This window comes from Ursus arctos, unplaced genomic scaffold, assembly GCF_023065955.2.
Source record: "Ursus arctos isolate Adak ecotype North America unplaced genomic scaffold, UrsArc2.0 scaffold_37, whole genome shotgun sequence".
Taxonomy (NCBI): Eukaryota; Metazoa; Chordata; class Mammalia; order Carnivora; family Ursidae; genus Ursus; species Ursus arctos.
This window is the reverse complement of record NW_026623053.1, coordinates 6,608,321-6,632,047: the sequence shown is the minus strand read 5'-3', so window position 1 is coordinate 6,632,047 and position 23,727 is coordinate 6,608,321. Positions and strand designations below refer to the sequence as shown.

The 23,727-nt window shown below is 47.4% G+C and overlaps 1 protein-coding gene across 1 annotated transcript; it reads left to right on the top strand.

Annotated features, from left to right (window-relative positions):
- The first annotated feature begins 12,212 nt into the window (after positions 1-12,212).
- On the top strand, positions 12,213-23,373 carry RIPK3 (receptor interacting serine/threonine kinase 3). The gene is made up of 15 exons (XM_044379599.3): positions 12,213-12,340; positions 12,566-12,671; positions 15,517-15,667; positions 16,886-16,975; positions 17,903-18,032; positions 19,191-19,673; positions 19,826-19,966; positions 20,106-20,415; positions 20,839-20,978; positions 21,106-21,152; positions 21,363-21,530; positions 21,643-21,710; positions 21,950-22,312; positions 22,456-22,516; positions 23,063-23,373. Exons 6-15 carry the CDS (start codon positions 19,654-19,656, stop codon positions 23,206-23,208), a joined length of 1,464 nt encoding a protein of 487 aa, XP_044235534.1. The 5' UTR covers positions 12,213-12,340; positions 12,566-12,671; positions 15,517-15,667; positions 16,886-16,975; positions 17,903-18,032; positions 19,191-19,653; the 3' UTR covers positions 23,209-23,373.
- The last annotated feature ends 354 nt before the right edge of the window (positions 23,374-23,727 follow it).

The window sequence follows — 23,727 nt, the reverse complement described above, 5'->3', positions numbered from 1 at the left end:
ATTAAATCTTTTAATCTTTAAAAAAATTTTTTTAATAATTATTTTAAATGTTTTTGAGCTATAACTCATATACCATAAAATTCATTCTTTGAAAGCATACAACTCAGTAGATTTTAGTATATTCACAAAGTTGTGCAACCCTTACCATATAAATCTGATTCCAGGACATTTTCATCACCCCAGAAAGGGTGATGAGTAGTCATTCTCCATTCTCCCATTCCCCTAACTGCTGGAAACCACTAACCAACTTTCTTTCTCCATAGATTTGCCTATTCTGGACATTTCCTATAAATATAGTATAATATGTGTTGTGCCTGTCTTCTTTCACGTTTTCAAGGTTCATCCATGCCGTAGGTATCATTACATCATTCTTTTTTATGACTATCAATTTTAATTTTGAAATTTTGCTTTATACAAGGCAACAGGTACATAGTTAGAAAAAAACTGTTACATTGGTTATTGTTAAACCCTTTTATTAGTATATAACTTTTCACATGTTTACATCTTATCTCCTAATTAGATAATATATACTTGGAAGGAGCTACTAAGTTTTGGGGTGATTTGTTACACAGTGTTTGCTCAGGCTTGAGGTCCAGGAGCTAGGTGATGAGACCTGGGCCCTTGCACTTGGGCTTAGTGCCATGATGGGATTAGACTTGAAGATTTTAAGGGGAAGGAATGACTATGGGAGGGATGTGAATTGCTATGACCAACGGGCAGACTGTGACAGACTTTATTTTCCAAAGATGTATGTGTTTATCCCATTCAGCATGCCCTTCTTACAGTGTAATTCCTAGTCCTTCCAGCCAGAGATGAGAGGTCTGTGTTCTCCCGCTTCATTCTGACCAGGAGCCTGTAACTGCCTTGACCAATGGCATACAATAACTTTCAAGACTAAGTCATAAAGACAGACATAGGTTCCGTCTGGAACTTGATGGCTTGCCCATGCTCTCTCTCTCTCTGTCTTTCAATGCTTGCCATGTTGCAAGGAAACCTGAGCCACATGGAGAAGTCACATGTATGTGGCACAGCCAATTGTCCTAGCTGTAGTCTCAGCCAACCGTCAACACTGACTTCTACACATGTGGTGATTCTAGCTTCCAGCCTTCAAGTCCCCCACCAGATATTGTGGAGCAGATAGATAGGAGCCTTTATCAACATCTATCATGTGCCATACACCATGCTAAGCTCTGGGATACAGAGATTCATAGAAGATAGTTGTTGAAAAATTGAAGGGTTCGTAAGAGATGGTATTTAAGTAACTAGGTTCAGGGCGCCTGGGTGGGTGGCTCAGTTGGTTAAGCGACTGCCTTCAGCTTGGGTCATGGTCCCAGGGTCCTGGGATCGAGCCCCACATCGGGCTCCCCCTGCTCTGCAGGGAGTCTGCTTCTCCCTCTCCCTCTGCCTGCCGCTCCTCCTGCTTGTGCTCTCTCTCTCTCTCTGTCAAATACGTGAATAAAATCTTTAGATAGATAGGGGCGCCTGGGTGGCACAGCGGTTAAGCGTCTGCCTTCGGCTCAGGGTGTGATCCCAGCGTTATGGGATCGAGTCCCACATCAGGCTCCTCCGCTATGAGCCTGCTTCTTCCTCTCCCACTCCCCCTGCTTGTGTTCCCTCTCTCGCTGGCTGTCTCTATCTCTGTCAAATAAATAAATAAATAAATAAATAATCTTTAAAAAAATATTTAGATAGATAGATAATTAGGTGCATCCATTAGGATTAGGCTTGGCTAAGTATACATAAAAACCTGACTTATTTGTGGCTTAAACAAGATAGGAGTTTATTTTTCTCTCATATAAAAGCCCTACAGGTAGGCACTCAAGGGCTTAGTATGGCAGCTCCACAACTCTCTGGCTTCCAAGCTCCTTCTTTCTTGCTATTCCGCCATCCCTAGCATTCCACTTCATGGAAAACACATAAAGGATCCAGCTCAAGGTCCAGCCATCACGACCATACCTAAGCCAAGAAGAAAAAAGAAGAGCAGAATACACACCCTCTCCGTCCCCAGACCATTTATATTTACTTCCAATTGGCCAGAATTTAGTCATATGACCACACATGTAGCCGTAAGGGAGGCCGGGAAATGTGTTTATTCCAAGTGGACATACGTCTAGCTAAAAATGTCATGTTCTATTTCTAAGGGAAATGGGGAGAAAGACTCCTGGAGCCAATTAGCAGCCTCTGCAAACTAGAGGAATGGGATTTGGGGATTATCCGTAAATTCCAATTACACATATAGTCTCCTTCCTCTAATACAGGATATTTTCCTGACTTACTGCATAATTATCCTCATTATGTATTACACAGAACAAATCAAGTTCATTTTATAGTTAAGAAGAAACAGCTTTGGGGCGCCTGGGTGGCACAGCGGTTAAGCATCTGCCTTCAGCTCAGGGCGTGATCCCAGCGTTCTGGGATCGAGCCCCACATCAGGCTCTTCTGCTGGGAGCCTGCTTCTTCCTCTCCCACTCCCCCTGCTTGTGTTCCCTCTCTCGCTGGCTGTCTCTATCTCTGTCGAATGAATAAATAAAATCTTTAAAAAAAAAAAAAAGAAGAAGAAACAGCTTTATGAGATTTATGGTTATCCTATGTTAGGGATGCAGTCCATGATGTTGTCTAAAGCAAGAGTCCTCACTCCGTACTTAACCAGGCACACTATTCTCTCAAGTCTCAGCAAGACCTATGCTTCTCCTGAATTATCATGCAAAAGGCAAAACCATAGAGACGTTTAAAATGGCAAAGGCTGAGCTTTTTGTGGGCTAAGCATTCGCAATATACATTATAGACCATTATTGCAATTAATTTGGTTCGATCTAACGTTATGTTCCATCAAGACTCTCCACTACAGAGAACAAACTGGGGGTTGCTGGAGGGGAGGTGGCAGGGGGATGGACTAAGTGGGTGGTGGGCAGTAAGGAGGGCATTTGTTGTGATGAGCACTGGGTGTTGTATGTAAGTGATGAATCACTAAATTCTACTCCTGAAACCAATACTATGCTATATGTTAACTAACTTGAATTTAAATAAAACCTTGGAAGAATAAATAAATAAATAAATAAGGGCAAAAATCTTGTTACCATAAAAAAGTTTCTTTGAATAAAATTTTCTGCCATTTTTAATCATGATCACACACATTAAATTTCATGATCACATAGAATTCCCCAGATTTTGCCTTAGAAAGTTCCTGCAGCTCCTTCTGAGTATCATTCTTATTTACTTTGACATGTTATTGTTTCTCACCCTCGGTTCATCCTGGTCACAGGAAAGGAAGTGAGACATGGGTGCTAAATAGTAAAGCACTCTCCCGGCTGCAAGAGGGACACAATGAAAAAACATTTCAAAGAAGACTATGGGACTGGGTTTTCCCAAGACTCCTAGTTCTTTTCTTATGTCCATATTTGGGGGGGTGGGGGTTAAAGACTTTTTATTTTTAAGTAATCTCTACCCCCAACATGGGGCTCAGGCTCCACCAACTGAGCCAGCCAGGAGCTCCTCTTACGTCCACGTTTGGATTGTCAAGACCTTGATCTTTTTCCAGATCATTACTCTTACTTTCACTGCAGAATCCCCCGCCCCCCCCTTTTTTTAAGTAGGCTCCACACCCAGCACAGAGCCCAACACGGGGCTCCAACTCACAACCCTGAGATCAAGACCTGAGCAGAGATCAAGGTCTGAGCAAGGATCAAGAGTTAGACCTTCAACCGACTGAACCACCCAGACGCCCCAGTCGCTGCAGAATCCTGATAAGGTTGCAAATCTATCACAGTTCAACAAGATGCAAGATCAGTTTCAGCATTCAGTTTACACCTGACATCTACAAAGAAAGATGCATGCAACCGTGCTGTGTTTTCTTCTGCACTTTCAGATCGATAGTCTGTGTTCTAAGATTTTTTTATTCTCCCACCTTCAGCTATCCGATACCATTGGAAGCAAAATCAGGTCCTGAAATTCCACATCCCTCATCACCTTTAACTTGTTCTATTGAAACTGCTACCTGGTCCCTTAGAATCCTATCTAGCTTGCTCTGCTAGAATGTGGAAGGAGTCTCATCTCCTTTTGCTCAGTCTTTACTCCATATCGAATTCCATATGTCCCACACATTCTCTGCATACAATCCTACCCATAGATTAGTGAAAAGGCTTACTGAACAATCACTTAATTCACCATCACGGAGATACCATATTGAGGCTAAATGCTCTTTGTACTTTGACCTGGTGACTAATACATGGTACTGTTTATCCAATACCAGAATAGATGGCTCATGAAAAACAAGATGTGGTAGACAGAATAATGGTCCCCGATTATTAGGTAAGAGTCTGAGAAAAAATTCCAGCAGTCTCACGGTACTGAGAAAACAAAAATTGGAGTTTAAGACCTATCAAGAAGGAGGACCCTGATTGACACCCCAGGATTTCAGGTAGGGCCTGAAGAGCTTACACCCTCAGACTAAGCTGTATCAGTAGGGTTCTACCAGGAGACAGAAATCACACAAGAATTTGAACCAGGAAAGTTTAATATAAAATTTCAACTATAATAGGGCATGAGAGTACTGAAAGAACTCTAAAGAAGACAGGAATAACAGATACAAGAAAGAGCCACTACCTCTAGGGCTGGAATAAAATGTCAAAGAAGACCTCCCAGCCTGCCCCAAACTGCCAGGGCTGAGATCCAGACCTAACTCCAGAGAACTGTGACGCACTAGCTGCCAGACGAATGGCAGAGATGCTGAGAGGCCGCGCCTGCGAACTCACAGCAAAGCCGTCCAGAGCCGCATCAGCTGCGGTTCACTGGGAAGCCACCCAAGGGGGCGGCCGGCGAAGCTGTTGGTCGCTGGGCACTGCCGATTGCCTTGCTCTGCCGGAGCCTGCCCCGCACAAGTGGTACATGCGGCTGGAGCCTGGCCAAAGGAACACCAGAACCAGGAAGGGACCTCTCCCTCCTCCGGTGTTCCTCCAGCACCCTCTACTGACCAAGCTTAACATTGTGCCTCGGTGTGAGGCCAGACTCCCCTTGTGCGGCCAGCATCCCGCCTCAAGTCTGCACCTCGGCTTACATTCTGCTTCAGGGCTGTATTAGTCAGGGTTCTCCAGAGAAACAGAGCCAATAGGGGGTGTGTGTGTGTATACATTTTAGAATTGATGGTATGGTTCCAGTCCAGAGGCCAGCAGGCAGGGACACAGGAGTGCTGAGGGTACAGATGAAGTCTGATGCAAACACAGCCGGGAAATGCAAGGGAGTTAGTGCCCCGGGTGCAATCTTTGAGCAAGGTCTACAGACCTTGGCCAATGACTATTCCAGCCTCCCATCTTTCACGCGGACAATCCTGGGAGGCAGCCTCTAAATTTGGAGGTTCTCCTGGAACAGAGCTTCCCTAGCCCACAACTGCAATCTCAATAAAACACCTGTTGGCTTTTCCTCCTTCCCTGTCTTACTCTCTTGGTTCCCTCACTCCTGCTTCCTGCGGTCCCTCCCCAAAAGTCCACCTGCATCTAAAACCATGCTCAGGTTCTTCTTTGGGGGAACCCCAAACTTAGATGCCTTCTCAGTAGCGGTTGACGCTGATGATTGTCTCCTGATTCTGCTCCTGCCTCGCTGACCTCTGTTTCTCTCACTGGTTTCCCTTCTCTTGGCCTGACCTTGACTATGCAGGGTTCTCGGTCCTTCGTCCTCTTCTTTTCTTTCTCCATAGACTCTCCTGGTTGATGCCGTCCTATTCAGCCTGGCACTTTCCACCTTCCCTGCTTCAGTCTCATGTTTTCTCCTGCCTGCAGGGGATCCCTTAAGGTCGAAGCACAGGGCTCTCACACAAACGTGCCCACAGCCAAACATAATCCATTTCCATCCAATTTGGGTCCCTTTCATGTTCCACATCTCAGTTCATGGTATTACTGTTGTCTCAGTGTCCCAGAATAGAAACTTCAAATATCCCCCGTCTCTCATCTCCCAGATCCTTCTATTGCTACCTCAGAAATATCTGCAGACTGGGTCCCTCCTCTCCATCCCACAGGCATTATCTCCATTCGGGTCCTTATCATCTATCTCTTGAATGGCTCCAACTGTGGTCTCCTGTTTTCCCCTGCCTCCGGGTCTTCCCAACTCAATCCATGCCCCAAACAGCCACTGGTTTGGTCTTCCTAAATCACAGATCTGATCACTCTTTTTTTTTTTTTTTTTAAGATCTGATCATTCTGCAACACAGATCAAAACCTTTCCATGGTTTCCAATATTAAAACAAAGAAAAACCCTTTAAACCTTTGACAGAGAACTCAGGAAGGCCCATCTTCAGGTGAGAACAGTGGTCATTTAAACATTCCTTTTTTTTAAAAAAAAAAAAAGATTTTATTTATTTATTTGACAGAGAGAAACAGCCAGCGAGAGAGGGAACGCAAGCAGGGGGAGTGGGAGAGGAAGAAGCAGGCTCATAGCAGAGGAACCTGACGTGGGGCTCGATCCCATAACGCCAGGATCATGCCCTGAGCCGAAGGCAGACGCTTAACGACTGAGCCACCCAGGCGCCCCTCATTTAAACATTCCTGATGCACATTTGGGTCACCTCTCTACGGCCACACCAAAACTGGACGGGCAGGGTACCCTCTTCCACCCAAAACCTGGCCCAAGCTACAGAAATTCCCTGTCTGTTGTTTCCTTATCAAACGTGAGTCAAACATTTTTAAAATGAATTTCCTTAAGAAGTGAAAAAGTCAAAGAAAATCCAAGAAACACATACACACACACACACACACACACACACACACACGAATAATCAAGGATCTCTGAACTTTTAAAAATGAATAGATCTATTTTAAAACAAAATAGAACAAAACAAAACTAACCCATACAAATGTAAGACCTGAACTCTAAAACGTATGGAAGAAAACAAGAGAAAAATCAATGCGACCTTGGATTAGGCAAAGATTTCTTTCTCTCTTTCTTTCTTTCGAGATTTATTTATTTATTTTAGAGAGAGTGCACGTGCGCAAGTGAGGGGAGGGGCAAAGGGAGAGAATCTTCAAGCAGATTCCCCCCCAGCACAGAGTCTGATGCAGGGCTGATCTCAGGACCCATGAAATTATGACCTGAGCCAAAACCAAGAGTCAGGTGCTCAACCAACTGAGCCACCCAGGTGCTCCTCTTTTTTTTTTTTTAAGACAAAGATTTTTTTTCTTTCTTTCTTTCTTTAAAGATTTATTTATTTATTTATTTATTTGGCAGAGAGAGAGAGAGACACAGTGAGCACAAGCAGGGGGATTGGCAGACAGAGGGAGAGGGAGAAGCAGGCTCCCTGCTGAGCAGAGAGCCCTACGTGGGGCTCGATCCCCAGACCACGGGATCATGACCTGATCCGAAGGCAGATGCTTACCCGGCTCAGCCACCCAGGCGCCCCAAGGCAAAGATTTCTTATTGATGTCACCAAAAACACGATCCACTAAAGAAAGGAAAAACAGAATACATAAAGAAATTTCAAGGGAAGCCTGGGTGGCTCAGTGAAGCATCTACCTCCTGCTCTGGTCTTGATCCCAGGGTCCTGGTATCGAGCCCCGCATTGGGCTCTCTGTTCATCGGGGAGCCTGCTTCTCCCTCTCCCTCTGTCTGCCACTCCCCCTGCTTGTGCTAGCTGTGTGTGTGTCTCTCTCTGTCAAATAAACAAATGAAATCTTAAAAAAAAAGAAGAAGAAGAAGAAATTTCAAAACTTAATAAGAAAACAAGCAACCCAATAAAATATGGACAAAAATTTTAAAGGACACTTCCTCTAAGAAGATACATAGATGGCCAGTAAGCACATGAAAAGAGGCTCAGTATCATTAGTCATTAGGGAAATGTGAATTAAAACCATGATGAGATACCTATCAGAATAACTAGTATTAAAAAAAGAGACTTCAATATACCAAATGTTGGAAAGGATACAGAACTGGGACTCACATTGCTGGTGGGAATGTAAAACAGTACAACCACTCTGGAAAACCATTTAGCAATTTCTTCATAAGTTAACTATATATTACCATATGACTGAGCCACTCTACTCTTTGATATTTACCCAGGAGAAGTGAAAGTGAATGCCCAAAAAAGACTTGTATGTGAATATTCATAGGGGCTTTATTCCTATAGCCAGAAATTTTGTCCAGGAACAGGTAAATGGATGAAGAAATTGTGGTACAATGGAATACTACAAAGCAATAAAAAAGAATGAATCATTGGTACACCCAACAATATGGGTGAATCTCAAAATAATCACATTGAGTGACAGACCAGACAAAAAAAGAAAACCAATTATGTGATCCATTTATATAAAATAGAAAATGTGCGGGGTGCCTGGGTGATGCAGTTGGTGAGGCATCCGATTCTTGGTTTCAGCGTGGGTTTCATGGCGGGTTGTAGTCTCAGGGTCGTGAGATCAAGCCCTGCGTCAGTCAGGCTCTGGGATTAGCAGACTCGAGTCTGCTCGAGTTTCTCTCTCCCTCTCCCTCTGCCCCTCCCCGTCGTGCTCTCTCTTTCTCTCTCAAATAAGTGAATAAAGTCTTTAAAACAGAAAATGCAGGGCGCCTGGCTGGCTCGGTTGGTAGAGTATGTGGCTCTTGATCTTCGATTGTGAGTTCAAGCCCCACGTTGGGCCTAGAGCTTACTTTAATAAATAGATACATAAATACATAAATTAAATTAAATAAATAAATTTAATTAATGAACAAATACACAAACAGAAAATGCACACCAGTCTAAAGTGACAGGAAGGAGATGAATGGCTGCCGGGAAACGGGGAAGGGCATAGAAGGGAGAAAGGGAGAAATCGGAAAGGAAGTTTGTGGTGTGGCAAGTACGGTCCCCATTCTAATCGTGGTGATGGTTTTATGGGCAAAAACATATGTCAAAACTCATCACGTCGTACACCTTAAATACAGGCAGTTTATTGAATATCAATTCCACACCGATAAAGCTATTAAAATACTTTTTAGAAACCCAGTAGTCTCACTTGATTCAAAGTCCTGCTTCCAGGGCGCCTGGGTAGCGCAGTCGTTAAGCGTCTGCCTTCGGCTCAGGGCGTGATCCCGGCGTTATGGGATCGAGCCCCGCATCAGGCTCCTCCGCTATGAGCCTGCTTCTTCCTCTCCCACTCTCCCTGCTTGTGTTCCCTCTCTCGCTGGCTGTCTCTCTGTCACATAAATAAATTAAAAAATCTTTAAAAACAAACAAAAAAAACAAAAAAAACCCATAAAAAACAAAAACAAAGTCCTGCTTCCAGATTCTATCAAAGGACCTCACTCAAAAAGACAAGTAGTTAAAAGAGCAGAGATCTGGGTTTAAAATCCGCTCTGCCACAAAGCTGTATGACCGTGGACTGGTTACTTAAATTCTCATGGCCTCCAGACAGCTTCTTCATCCATAACATGGGGCTAATGGTAATATGCCTCACAGACTTGTTGCTAAAATTTGAGGGAGATGACAGAGGGAGTCCCCCAGCACATCCGAGAGGCCAGAATACAATTGGGCCCCATCTCTGAGGCAGTCAGATCCTTTCTGTCCCCTTCCTTTGCCCTCTCCTTCCCGACAGGGAGGGATCCTAGTCACAAAGACAATCAGAGGAGAAACAATGAGGAGGAAACAGGGCAGAGGGCTTGGATTGTGTTCTCCTGAAACAGTGCCTGAGACCAGAACTCGAGACTTCCTGGAGGGTGGTCCCAGGGATGGGAGGGGGGGGAGCAGAAAATGTGAGTCAGGGAAGGAGAAAGGGCCAATCGACAGGTGCATATTGAACTAGCTACTGACAGGGAGCTCAGTCCAGCCAGAGACCCTCTGTGGAACCGCAGAACGCACCTCAGAATTGACCCTCAAAGGTCAGGGGGCTGGGACACTGGCCCGTGTCCTCTACTGCATGGGGCTGCCCTCAGCATTAGCTCCTCTCTTCTCACCACACTTCTGTTAACTGAGGCAGAGACAGGCCTGTTGCATGAGGCACTGGCAGGGTTATGGGACCGTCCATGCCACCGCAGCTCAAATCAAAGGTGGCCCGAGGACACGTGGCGTGGGGCACCAAAATTAGGCGCCTCCGGCCCAAAGCCCATCCTCCCATCAACTAAGGGGAGCACCTCTGTGTCAGGCACACAACTCAAATACCCTTCAGCTGGGAAGCTAGAAGCCCAGGATTAAGGTCCTCTCTCTCCAAGACTACAGGCAGCGACACAGCTGACTTGTCAATCCCTCCCTCAGGACATTTGTCTGGGAGAGAGAAGAGAGAATACGTGAGGGGTGAGTCATGGAAGGGGCCCTGGGAGGAAAGGGTGGGGCTGGGAGTTTACCAGAAGAAGGAAGAGCTCTTTCACCGAGCAGTAGTTAAATCATTTGTCTCTGTCCTACAGAGATACCGTGAACTAGAAATGTTCCTCAGGCTGAAAACACAATAATGTTTATTGCATGAGTGCCTATCACTAATGAAGCGTAATTTGTGCCTGGAAATGCGCTGCTGTTCTTTCACGCCTTCTTTCACGTCAGCCCCCCAGGAATCCGATCCAGCAAGGATTGTAATTCACTGAAGCTCAGAGACGTTGAGTAACTTGCTGAATGTCAAACAGCTAGTAACTTGCAGAGCCAGAATTCAATCCCACAGGGGCGCCTGGGTGGCACAGCGGTTGGGCATCTGCTTCAGCTCAGGGCGTGATCCTGGCGTTATGGGATCGAGCCCCACATCAGGCTCCTCCGCTAGGAGCCTGCTTCTTCCTCTCCCACTCCCCCTGCTTGTGTTCCCTCTCTCACTGGCTGTCTCTATCTCTGTCGAATAAATAAATAAAATCTTTAAAAAAAAAACAAAGAATTCAATCCCACGTAGTCTGACCTCAGAGCCTGGACCTCTGACTATCAGGCTATACTCAAGCCCGATAGATAGATAGATAGATAGATAGATAGATAGATAGATAGATAGATAGATTTAAAAAACACCCAGCTGAAGCCGTGGCCTGCCCTCCACACACACACACACACACCCCCACCGGGGATGAGACGGGCTGGGCGAGTATCAGAATTAGATCTTCAGCGTTAACTAGATGCAGTGAGCAATGAGAGAAGGACTCCACGTTGATAGAAGGTACATTATGACCGTCGTATGTGTGCAGACACTTATCATTGATGGCTGTTCAAAATCTTTTTAGTGCCATCTCACTAAGGTAGAATAAAAGAAAAATTACCCTCCCCAGCCTCCCCTGCCCTGAGGGTGCGGACAGGCAATTTACAACCTGCCAACAGGACATCACGTGCACATGCTCTGGGAAGAAACAGATGACAAATAAGCAGGGAGTCCATTTTGCGGGTCAGATGGCCCTAGGGGCAGCGTAGTTCTTTGTGAAATCATCTTTCTCTCACATCTGCTAAGGAAAAACAAGTTAAAATGGGCCTTCGACCTGCTTGGACGGCTGAAAAAGAGCATGTCCTGGGCCCTGGAAAGGGCCCCCAAAACATCAACCCCAAGGGCAGAGAGAAGCAGGGAGCAGGGCAGGTGGGATTCTAAAGTTCCAGACGCAATTCCAACATGTGTGTACCAAGAGGAGTTTCTCAGACCAGCAGAGTGTCCTACAATTCAACCCAATTCTGACACTATCTCCCCTGGAGATAATATCAGATCCCCCAGGTTAAGGGCTCAGTCCCACAGGACCGACACACACACACCCTGCTTCAGACACCAATTACCAACCCAGATTGTCATCTTTGCTTCGGACCAAGAAGGCTTATAGACTGGAGGTTCCACTGAACCCTGCCTCGGGTCTGATTCCTTTGCTAGAGCAGCTCACGGAACACGGAGAGACATTTTATTTACTCGATTCCTGGTTTATTATAAAGGATGCAACTCAGGAACAGCCAGATGGAAGGGCTGCGCAGGGCAGGGTGCGCGGAAAAGGGCAGAGAGTTTTCCCGCGCCGTGAGAGCACCCCTGTCCCAGCACCGCCTCCTCACCGGAAGTTCTCCAGACGCCATCCTTTCGGGGTTTTACGGGGCTTCGTCACACAGTCACGCCGCACGGAATCATCAGCCACAGGGGACGGGTTCAACCTCCAGCTCACCCCCCGCCCCCCCCCCCCAGAGGTCAGGGGTGGAACTGAAAGTTGCAATCCTCCAATAACATGATTGGCAACCTACCCTGGCAACCAGCCCCCTCCCTTAGGTTATCTCCGGCTTTCCGAAGGTCACTCATTAACATAACAGAAGACACCTCTTTCCGCTTTCCTCACAGGAAATTCCAAGGGGTTCGGAGCGCTGTTCCAGGAATGGGGTCGAATGTAATTTCTCCTTGTAAATCACAGTCTCACAGATCCTGCTGGGAGCGGAACGCTCTGCCCACAGCTCCGCTCAAACCCTGGGGTTTGTTTTGTGACTTTTCCAAGTTGAGTGCAGCCCAGTCCCCCAAAGTGACAGCTCATGTGTCCAGAGTCCACCCTTACCGCCTGGCGAGGGCTTGTTTTTCAGCAGCTGGGAGCGGAGATAAGGGTGCCCCCAGGAGCGCGCGCGGCTTCGCGTGGGGGGAGCGGTGCGCGCGGCCGCGGTCATTCGCTTCCCGATCGCTTTCTGTTTATTCCTCACATCCAGACAAAAGAACGAGGCCATCGTGTTTCTTCACCTGCAGAACCTGACAAGAGGTCCAGCCTCACAGAACTGAGGTGGCTTTCCGTAAGCGCTTTGGGAGCTACGAAGTGTAAGAAAGACCAGCTTTTGATGACAACGATGGTTGAGAACAGTGCTTGGGGGGGGGGGGGAGGTAACGCAGCCAGTCTGGACACCTGCCTTTTCCAGAGCTCACCTTGTGAACTTTGCACCTTTGCTCACAACAGCCTCTCTGGAATCATCTCTCCTAGGTTTATATCTGTCAAAATCCTACTTACCATGGGACTGCCAAGGGCTAACTTCAGCCACGTATCGAACACGACGCCAGCAGGCCTTCTTAATAGCTGCGGGAAACCAAGAGCGAAGGGCAGGGTAGATTTCCGGGTTAGGCAGGTGGCAGGTGGCAAAGGGAAGCTGCTGCATCTTCCGTGGGTGTCCTGGGGGAAAAGAGGAGGCTGAACTGTAGTATCTGTGAATTCATTTTAGGAAAGTTAGGAAATGCAAATAAAAAAATACAAATAGGACACACAAAAAATAAAAATCGCCTGTAAATTCACCAACCATAACTTTTAAATTTTTTCTATTTGTCCATTTAGATATTTTTCTAAATATGTATTATATATTATAATATACAAAAATGTATACATATTATTATATTTTTCAGAATATATAAATTGATGTAGGAAACAAAGGCAATAGAAAAATTAAATTTCCTTAAGACTTACAGTCCATTGACAAGTCCTTGAAACAGGCAGAGTGACCTTCCTCCAGGAACTCAGCTGCCTCGATGTTAACACTTTGCTGAGGGCTAGAGGCAATCTTAGCCCAACCCCCAGGATCCTGTAAGTCTACTTTAACACATAAAAATTCCTTTGGACACTTCCTTAACTCTACCCTCCAAGATACATGTTAGCAGTCATCCTCCAAGCATATGGCCCACTGATACACATCTGAAGGGTCTCTTGACTAAGGTTTTATTAGACAGTGATAAATGACCTTTTCCCCACAATAGCTAGCCCCCTCAAGGTCCTGCAAACCTTGCTTCCCAAATGCCTTAAAGAACGCTATCCCTAACCCCCTCCCAACTTGAAAGTATACAGTGGGTCACTACTCATGACCCCTAGTGCAGCTTTTTTTGCCCACTGGTCCAGTCGTTGTGCTTTAATTAAACCGCCTTTTTGCACCAAAGACGTCTCAAGAATTCTTTCTCGGCCGTTGGCTTCGAACCCTAACATCTTTCCTACATCATATATTATATATAATATATACTTTTGCTTTTTCCCTAAAATTTAATGTCCAAATCAAATAACTAAATGTTTATTAACATAAATCTTCACATCTCACGTCTAAAACATGGAACCATAAATTTAGCAGGTCTTTGTTGTGGTAAAACATACATAAAAATCAAAGCTCCTGGGTGGCTCAGTCGGTTAAGTGTCTGCCTTGGGCTCAAGTCATGATCTCAGGGTTCTGGGATCGAGCCCTGTGACTGCCTCTCTGCTCAGTGCCTCTGCTCCTTTCCCTGCTCGCGCTCTCTATCTCTCTCCCTCTCAAATAAATAAACAAAATCTGTATTAAAAACATACATAGGGGCGCCTGGGTGGCACAGCGGTTAAGCGTCTGCCTTTGGCTCAGGGCGTGATCCCGGCGTTCCGGGATCGAGCCCCACATCAGGCTCCTCTGCTATGAGCCTGCTTCTTCCTCTCCCACTCCCCCTGCTGTGTTCCCTCTCTCGCTGGCTGTCTCTATCTCTGTCAAATAAATAAATAAAATCTTTAAAAAAAAATAAAAACATACATAAAATGTACTACTTTAATAATGTTTAAGTGTACAGTGCAATAGCATTAAGTACATTCACATTATTGCATAACCATCACCATCTCCAGAAACTTCCCATCTTTTCATCTTCGCAAACTAAAACTCTGTACTTATAAAACAGTAACTCCCCATTTCCTCCCCACCCTAGCCCCTGGCAACCACCGTTCTCCCTCTGTCTCTAATAATTAGAATTCAATTATTCTAGGTACCTCATGTAAGTGGAATTGTACAATATGTGTCTTTTTGTGACTGGCTTATTTTACTTAGCGTAACAGCTTCAGGGTTCATCTACATTGTAGCATATATTAGAATTGTATTCCTTTCTAAGGCCGTATATGTATATACCATATCCATTGATAGGCATTTGGGTCGTTCCTACCTTTTGGCCACTGTGAATAATGCTGTGATAGACACTGGTGTACAAATATCAGTCCCTGCTTTCAGTTCCTTTGGGTATATACCCAGAACTGGACTTGTTGGTAGCAGATCTTTTTCTTATCTTTTTTTTTTTAAGATTTTGGTTTTTTTTAAGTCATCCCTGCACCCTTTGTGGGGTTTGAACTTACAACCCTGAGAACAAGAGTCACATGCTCCCCTCACTGAGCCAGCTAGCTGAGCCGCACCCTCCCATTTCTATGGGCCTGGTATGATGTTGATTGGTTTTGTGGTCGAATTTTTGGGAAAACTGCTCTTCTTTCTTGCATTTCACATGTTCTGTCTGACGTAAGTTTTCTTTATCTTCTAGGTTCACATCCATTAGAATTTTAGGGACGAGTCTGATGGTGTTAAACTCAGTTTTCGTTTATTTGAAAATATCTTTTTTTTTTTTTAAAGATTTTGTTTATTTATTCGACAGAGATAGAGACAGCCAGCGAGAGAGGGAACACAAGCAGGGGGAGTGGGAGAGAAAGAAGCAGCTCATAGCCGAGGAGCCGAGGAGCCTGATGTGGGGCTCGATCCCATAACGCTGGGATCACGCCCTGAGCCGAAGGCAGACGCTCAACCGCTGTGCCACCCAGGCGCCCCTGAAAATATCTTTTTTGTTGCTCTTGAAAGAAATAATTTTTCTGCGTATACATTTCTATGTTGACAGACTTTGTTCCCCTCTCTTTTACCAGGGTCAATCATTCCAGGATCTTCTGGTTTCCTCTGTGGCTGCCGAGAAGCGTGCTACTGGTTCCGTTGCGTTCCTTTATAGGTGATCTGTGTCATCTCTCTAGCCTGTGAGATTGTTTCCTGCTCTTCCCGATTCTGCAGTCGTGCTGAAATGTATCTATCTAGATGTGGATTTCTTTAGAGTTATCCTTCTTGACATACACTGTCCCTTCCATATTAGTGGATTCTTGTCTTTCATCTAATCTTGAAAAATCTCGGCCATTTTCTCCTCAAATATTGCCTTGCCTCAACTTTTTTTTTTTCCCTTTTCTCCCCTCATGGGAATCCAATTAGATAATTGTGAGACCTCCTCATTCTTTGTCTCTCCATTTTTCTATCTGCTTCTCTCTTTTTGCGGCATTTTGGAGAGTTTCTTCTGATCCATTTTTGGGTACACTGTTTCTCTCTTCAGCTGTGTTTTCTATTTAACCAAGCATTGCAACACCAATTTTAATGTTACATACTTTTTAAAAATTTCCTGATGTTCTTTTTTTTTTTTTTTTTTCCTAAATCTATCTGGGCATTTTACATAATCTCTTATTCCTTGCTCATTTTTTTTTCTATTCCGTCTTTTATCTCTTTAAACATTTCACAGAAACTTTAGATTCTTCATCTGATTACTCCAAATTCTGAATTCCTTAAAGATCCAAACCTGTCGATTTTTCTTCTTGCTGATTCTCCATCATGGTACTTTGAATCCTTACATATTTAGAATTTTTTTGTGTGAGTCTATATTTGGCAGAATTTAATCCAGAAGCTTGAGTTCAGCATGCTTTCCTCTAAGGAGGATTCAGTTTGCTTCTGCCAGATTCTGGAGGGCATTAACAATCTGGGGCCACTTAAATGTTTCAGCTTATGGTTTATTGATCAAAGGACGAGTAAAAATTCAACCACAGATCCTCGTGAGAGCAGATCTCACATGGAAACCAACATTTTTTTTTAATTAATTTTAACATCAAGTGCTGCAGCCCAGACGAGCTTCCTTCCAAGTTCGCTTTGTAAGCTGGTGGACTTTTTCCTTTCCACTGAGAATGTAGCCCATTTGAGGGTCTAGCTTTTTGGGGAATAGGGTGTCTCACAATTAGTTCTTCCATCTTCCTAGGCACTATGACTGGCTCACTCTGTGGTTCTCCCCCAACCTTCCATATCCCTTTCCCAGTCCCCAAAACTCTACGCTTTTAGTTAGTTGACTTGCTGTTTACTTACTATTTACTTTCTGTTTTGTATTGGTTTATTTTATTAGTTTCAGGGAGATTACCCTTGGGAGATTACCTTTCTTTTCTTGGAGCTTACTAAGGAATTTTTTTAATGTGTTGATTATGTTTTATGTAGCATTTAGGTATCCTGCTATGGGAGGCTTTTGAGAACTCTGTCATACGACTGGAAGAGAATTTTTAAAACAAACAAAAATGTGATTATATGGTACGTATTGCTTTATAACTTGTTTTTTTCACACATGATACATGATAAACACCTGTCATATTAATAAACATAGGTTTAGAGCATCATTTTAATGGCTACGTAGTCATCCACTGCATAATTTATTTATAATCTTTACAATATATATTTATTTATGTATAATCTTTTTCCTGTTATTGGATATTTAGGGTTCTATTTTTTCCACTGCGTTAATCACTTTAGTGAATATCCTTACAGCTAAATTATTGCATACATATGATCTTCTTCCTTCTTTAACTGTTTATAAAAGTAATATATGCTAATATAAACTATTCAAACACTAAGGAAAATGAAAATTCTCCATAATCCTTTTTACCATCACCTTAATTAATACCATTTGATCTATAATTGGAATCTCTTAATCAAATGACAGATAAGAATTAGTTAGGGCTAGAATATGTAAGAAAATAAACTACATCGTCTGCCCTCCCACCCCCACAACTAAGGATAGGGACCCAAAGCAGTTACTAGGGATGTGCTGAAGATAACCAAAGACAATCAAGAGCAAAGAACTGAAGGGATGAGAGACACCTAAACAGACTCCAGAAGCCTGGGGCAGAGGCTCTGTTAGGGGTCAGCGGCACTAGGCCTCAGGAAAGGCCACAGTTCCAAAACCCTGGGATCAACTCTGTTTCGCCAGGTTCCCCCACCCAGAAGCAGAGGGTCTTCTCCGGCACTCACTCCAGGCTCCTCTCTCTGCCCCTCCTTCTTTTGAATGGGTTTGATTTATTTGGAGTCAAAAAATAGTACAGGCTCTGGCACGCTCCCCAACCCCACGCCTTAGAGCTCCTTACCCATGATGCCGAGGGCCTTATCCCAATCTGAAGCTATTTAGCCATAAAAAGGTTGGTGAGCACCTTTCTAATGCCTTTCTGGCTGTTCCCCGTCAAGTGGAGCCCAGGGTCTTCTCCCAAGAGAGAACCATGAAAAGGATGGCTGCCCTGTCTGGTGGCTCTTGACTCCCGACTGGACTTGAGGACCTGCCGCACTTGCCTTGTCTCTACAATAAAGTCGACTTCAGGTGGGTTCACAGGGGAGAGCCCCCACACCTTAGAGAAGCTCAACCTCCTTTTTCCTCCCAATGAGTATGGAGCTCCAGCTGGAGTGATCCAAGTTGTAAGGAAGCCCCAAAAGTCTTGGTTGTTCATGTATTAATTCAATTCAACAAATATTTGTTGGCTGCCTACTGGGTCCTGGCTTTTAAAACACACTACAGTCTTAGAATTCCCTAAATAACTCCAAAATCGCACACACTGACTCCATCAGAATTCATGGGATGGCTCCTTGAGTTTCCAGGTGCTCCAGAAACCACAGCTAACTGTTGGCCACTTCTGCTCCATCCAGCAGAGCCCATGGACCACTGGACAGAATGGAAAGTGTATAGCAAGGTGATCACCTTCCAGTGAGAACCAGGTCTCCCTGTGAAGGACTGAACACCCGGGACTGGCCACATAGAGATTCCACAATGTCCAGCCATGGTCAGGCCTTGGATAGCCAGCCCAAGAGTGGAGAGTACAGAGTGGATAAAACATAGACACCTTTTGTCTCCCCTAAATCCTTAAGGCTCCCCAAACTCCTGAGTTCCCAAAGGCCCTTGTCCAGAGTATATGCTGGTTGGGAACACGTGTTAAGCAGGGGATTTGCATGGAAGAGTTGGTGTCAGGGGAGAGGGCAGGCATGCGTTTCCCCCCAGTGTCCACCACAATGCCAGATGCCCTTGGCTGGGCCAGTTCATCTAGCCGACCACCATGCCCTGGGAGTCAAGTCACTACCAATGCCAAGGGCTTGCCCCAGCAACAATAGCTGTCAGGGACCCTTCACTACACTATTCACCTTCTTTAGCCACATTTAGGGCCAGCTGGGAGGCAGAGCCCGGAAGCCTATCTGAAAACAGGAACACCTGATGGTTCTGAGCTAGGCTTAAAGTCAGCTCCCGGCTGACTTGGGCAAGGTACTTAGGCTACCTTAAGTACCTAAGTGCCTATTTTCTCATCCATAAAGAAGTAATAAAAGCAGTACCAATCCCTTCGGGGTTGATGTGAGCATCAAATAAGCGAATACAGGTACCTGGCACATTCGAGCTTTATAGAATTGTTAGTTATGATCGTAGGGCATTTGGGGGATTGCTGAGCGCTAGCAACATAAAACCCTCCTCAGCACCATCCCCTCCCCACCCCAGGCCAGGGCGAAGGTGGAGCCGGAAATCCTGTGGGAGAAGGGAGAGACACCGGCTGCAGAGGTGGATTGCGGGCTCCTGGAAGATAAGGACTCCTTCTGTGACACCCTAAGTGCCCAATGACAGTTAAGCTGCTGTGATACGCAGCAGGTGCTCAGGAAACTTGAGTTAGAAAAGACAAGCCCTGGCTTCCGCTCTGCCTTCAGTGTTCCCAGCGTTGTCAGATGCCCCTGGCTGAGCCAAGGCTTCCGTTCTGTCTCCCTCCCCGCTGGGGCGGGACGTAGACGTAGACGCACCCGCCCAAGAAGGAAGTGGTCTAGTCACTCTGAGTAGGGGAGCAAACCCGGAGTCAGAGTCCGTGCGGTGACCTAGGGATTGACCCCTCTCACGACCCCCTGCCCCTCTCTGCCACAAACCGGGCTCGCAGAAGTCACTCCTTCCGTGTGGACTTGCACCTTCCAGCCGGATGTCTGGTAGCAAGTTATGGTCAGTGGAGGGCGGGAGACACGCACAATGGGTCCCCCCCCACCGAGGCCGGGGGGCAGGGTGCCGGGAGAGCTAGAGTTTGAACTGACCATGGGTTCAAGGAGGTGGGGGCTGTACAGGGAGCAGCTGGAAGACCAAGCCCCCTCTTTCAGGCCCAGCGGTACCCCAGCCTCCCTGGTGTCTGTCGAAGAATTGGAGAACCCAAAGTTCATCGGCGCAGGCAGGTTCGGGGTGGTGTTCCAGGCGCGACACAGGACGTGGGGTTTAGATGTGGCGGTCAAGATCTTGAAGGGGTGAGTGACCTGAGCCATGGGCCTTGCGGGGGGAGGGGGTGTCGGCCCCAGAAGGAGGGGCCGCTGCTGGGCCTGAATGGGGAGGGGAAGGATCTTCCAGAAGGAGAGGGCTTGACTCCAACTCTTTCCTGGAGTGTAGGGAGGCGATATCCAGGGAGGTGAAGGCCATGGCAAGTCTGCATAACCAGCACATACTGCTCCTGCTGGGGGTCACCCAGAAGCTACGGTGGGAGTCCACCTGCGGGCCAGCTCTGGTGACTCAGTTCATGGAAAATGGTTCCCTGGCAGGGCTGCTGCAGCCCCACTGTCCTCGGCCCTGGCCTCTCCTCTGCCGCCTGCTGCAGGAGTTGGTGCTGGGGATGTGTTATCTGCACAGCCAGAACCCCGTGCTTCTGCACCGAGACCTCAAGCCCTCCAATGTCCTGCTGGACTCAGACCTGCACGCCAAGGTCAGCCTGTCCATATCCCAGCCCAGCCTCTGGACACCACCTGCTGCAGCCCTGTCTACTCCGTACCCTCAGCATCTCCCGAGGGTCACAGGGCTGCCCGAGGGTCAAAGCCCAGCCAGGAGCTTTAGCCCCTACCATACCAGGTGTGAGTGACCCTGACCCATATGGTCCGTTCCACAGACCCACCCACCAGTCCGGCCAAAGACCCACGGCTGACCTAGCCCAGGGGACTCAGACCTTAACCCAGCCCCCATAGAGGGGACCCAGACCTCCAACCCGAGGGCCCCACTGGTCCTATCATTCCCCTAACCCTCAAAACCCTCTTTATAAGGCTGGACCTGCACCTTGTGGTGGGAGGGGGGATTCTGGAAGCTGCCTGGTCCTGTCCATCCTCTACCCTCTTCCTCTTCCTTCCCTTTACAGCTGACAGATTTTGGCCTGGCTACATTTCATAGAGGCTCAAGGTCAGGAGCTGGCTCTGGGGAGTCGGCCCCAGCCTACTTGGCCCCAGAACTGTTGGCTGATGTAAACCGGAAGGCCTCCATGGCTAGCGATGTCTACAGGTAAGGTGCCCACTCCAAACACACATTCCAAATTTCTGTACCTGTCTGGGCCATTCTAGGGGACCATATATGGGAAAGGAATCTCTGCCAGCAGTTGGGCCAGGCTTCAGCTTTGTGTCTCCTGCAGCTTCGGGATCCTAATGTGGGCAGTGCTAGCTGGAAGAGAAGATGAGAGTAAGACTCTGGGCAGACACTGGGATTCTTAACTCCAGGTGCCCTCCTCCTGCAAGCCTCCAAACCCTCTTCTTCCAGCTTACCCACTCAGACTGCCTGACCTTCTCCTCACCTCCCCTTGGACTACACTCCTTTCCCCCTTCCATGATGGGGCAAGTAGCCCCTCATATCCTGAATGTCTTCTCTTTGCATCCCCCACCCCCACCCCAGTAGTGCTCCAGTCATCACTGCAGCAGGAAGCAGGGTGTGAGGGGCAGATCCGGCCCCCGCTGACCAAGCTGCCCCAGCCCAGCCCTGAGACTCCTGGCTTGGAAGGACTGAAGGAGTTAATGCAACACTGCTGGAACCAGGACCCCAGGGACAGGCCCTCCTTCCAAGGTGAACTGGCCAGTTAGCTGGCAGCTAGGGTGGGCCTGGATCTGTCAGCAGGGGACTTCTCCCTGGGAAAGTTTGGCTCACCTGCCTTCCACCCACTCTGCCTTGTCTCCAGAATGCCGACCAAATACCGAGGAAGCCCTCAATCTGGTAAACAAGGAGATGGATGCCGCAGTCTCCACGGTGAGTGTCCAGTGCCACCCCCCAACCCAGGAGCTGGGCAAGGATGGCACAACATGCCTCCCTTGCCCACTCGATGACTCCCCACTGGCCACTGTTCTTTGTGCCTTAATCTTTGTCCTCACTCTCCCCACCTCACCACTGAGTTCCCAGGTAATAGATTATGGACCAAGAGACTCCTCCCTTGGGTTTAGGCTGGCTTTCCCAGCTCCATGCCCAGAAAGCTCCCCATGTCCTTGCAGGTGAAGAAGTTCCTGTGTGAAAACCAGGGCAGCAACAGGATGTCGTCTGCGCCTAAGCCAGGCCCAGGAGGGACAGAAACGGAAGGCCCTAGGGGAACCACAGGAAGCCATGACATCATAGCCACTGAGATGTTAAACAAACTAAGTCTGAAGGAGTCCCCCAACTCTGTTCCTAAAAAATGTACAAACCTTCCTGAGAGGATCAGGGCACAGGGAGACAAGGTTCAGCCCGCCCGGAGAGCAGGGATACCTTCCGATTCAACAGCCCCATCTCCCCAGACTCCAGAGACTTCACCTTTCAGAAATCAGATGCCCGGCCCCAACTTGGCTTGGACCCCAGGTCCTAGACCTGAAGGGAGTCAGGTGAGACACTGGCAGGACTAGAGGATGCACTAGGACTGCTGTGAATCCTGTCCCCCTTGCCAGGGAAAACTTGGGGCTATCGGGGATGCAGCAGGGGAACCGGCTCCAGGATGGGGAGCCTAAGAGAGCTGTGTTGTTCGCAGGGGGCTAAGAGACGTGGCACCAACTGGTCTCCGAGGGCACCACGGGCCAATCCAATACCAGGTACCTATTCCTCACTCCTTCCTTTCTTATGCTCAGTTCTTCCAATGGCTTCTTCCTCAAGACTGTCTATAGATTCAGGGTACACTGGGTAGTGGGAGGGAGAAAGGGCTAGTGGCCAACTACCCCAAACTTGTCACGTCATAAATGAAGAAAGTGACACCCTCTGGGACTGGGTCCAGCTGAGGTCACACAGCAAAGCCTGCATTTGCCCTGGGCCTTCTGACTTTCCCCAGAACCAGCTCTGTGAACCCCTAACTTACGCCACTGTTAATGTTGGTCCAGAAGAGCTCCTAGAAGAAAAACCCAAACATGAGGGTCTCAGACATTAGTTGCCATTCCTTCTGAGCTTCTGCAAACCCAGTTCCAAAGGCGCAGCACAAAGGCGAACGCCCAAGGCACATTTGACACTGTCACAGGCCACCCTAGAGACGCCACACTTGCATTTCTCGAGGATGGACACAAGGTGCCGCTGCCCCTCCTAATTTTGAGTTAGTTTCCCCGACTTCTTAACCAACTGTCCCACCAACTCCACAATTTCTTTTAAAGGTAACCCTGTTACCATATGTGACAGCCATGCGGTGCAGGTGGGAGACAACAACTACTTGGTCATACAAGAAGGAACTGCCTTGCCCACGCAAGGCCTGGCGCCCTGGGGCATGGGTCGAGGCTGGCCACCTGCCCCCCACAAGTAGGTTGGAGAGGAAGGCCGCAAGAACCAAGAAGCCTGGAGCCGGCGGCGGGGCTAGTATGACGCAACTTCTGAGCTACCTCTTGGACGTGAGGCAATTAGCTGAGACTTTCTTTGAAGGCCAACTGATTTGTGCACACAGAAGTCAATAAACGTGGTGGATTTTTAACCAAAGCGCCACACTTGGGAGGCTAAGGCTTAGGCCAGGGGCCGGCGGTGGAGACGTGGATGGGAGACTGCCGAGCTGACTCGGAGGGAGGCGGAGACACTGCCGTCTAGCTGAGGCCGGAAGCGGGATGCTCGGGGCTGGGGGTGGGCAGCGGCGTGGCACACAAGGTCAGGGCCCAGCTGGCGGCAGGAAGGAATCCCGGAGGCCTGGCTCCTGGGGCCACTCTGATCTCTGGGCGGAGCACTTCCTCTAGATCGGGTGAGACCCCACCCTAAACCAAAATTCTGGGGATAGTCTCACTGCCCCCCTTTTCTTCTGCGCTACAGAGACCCACTGGGCCGCAGTGGGGTCCTG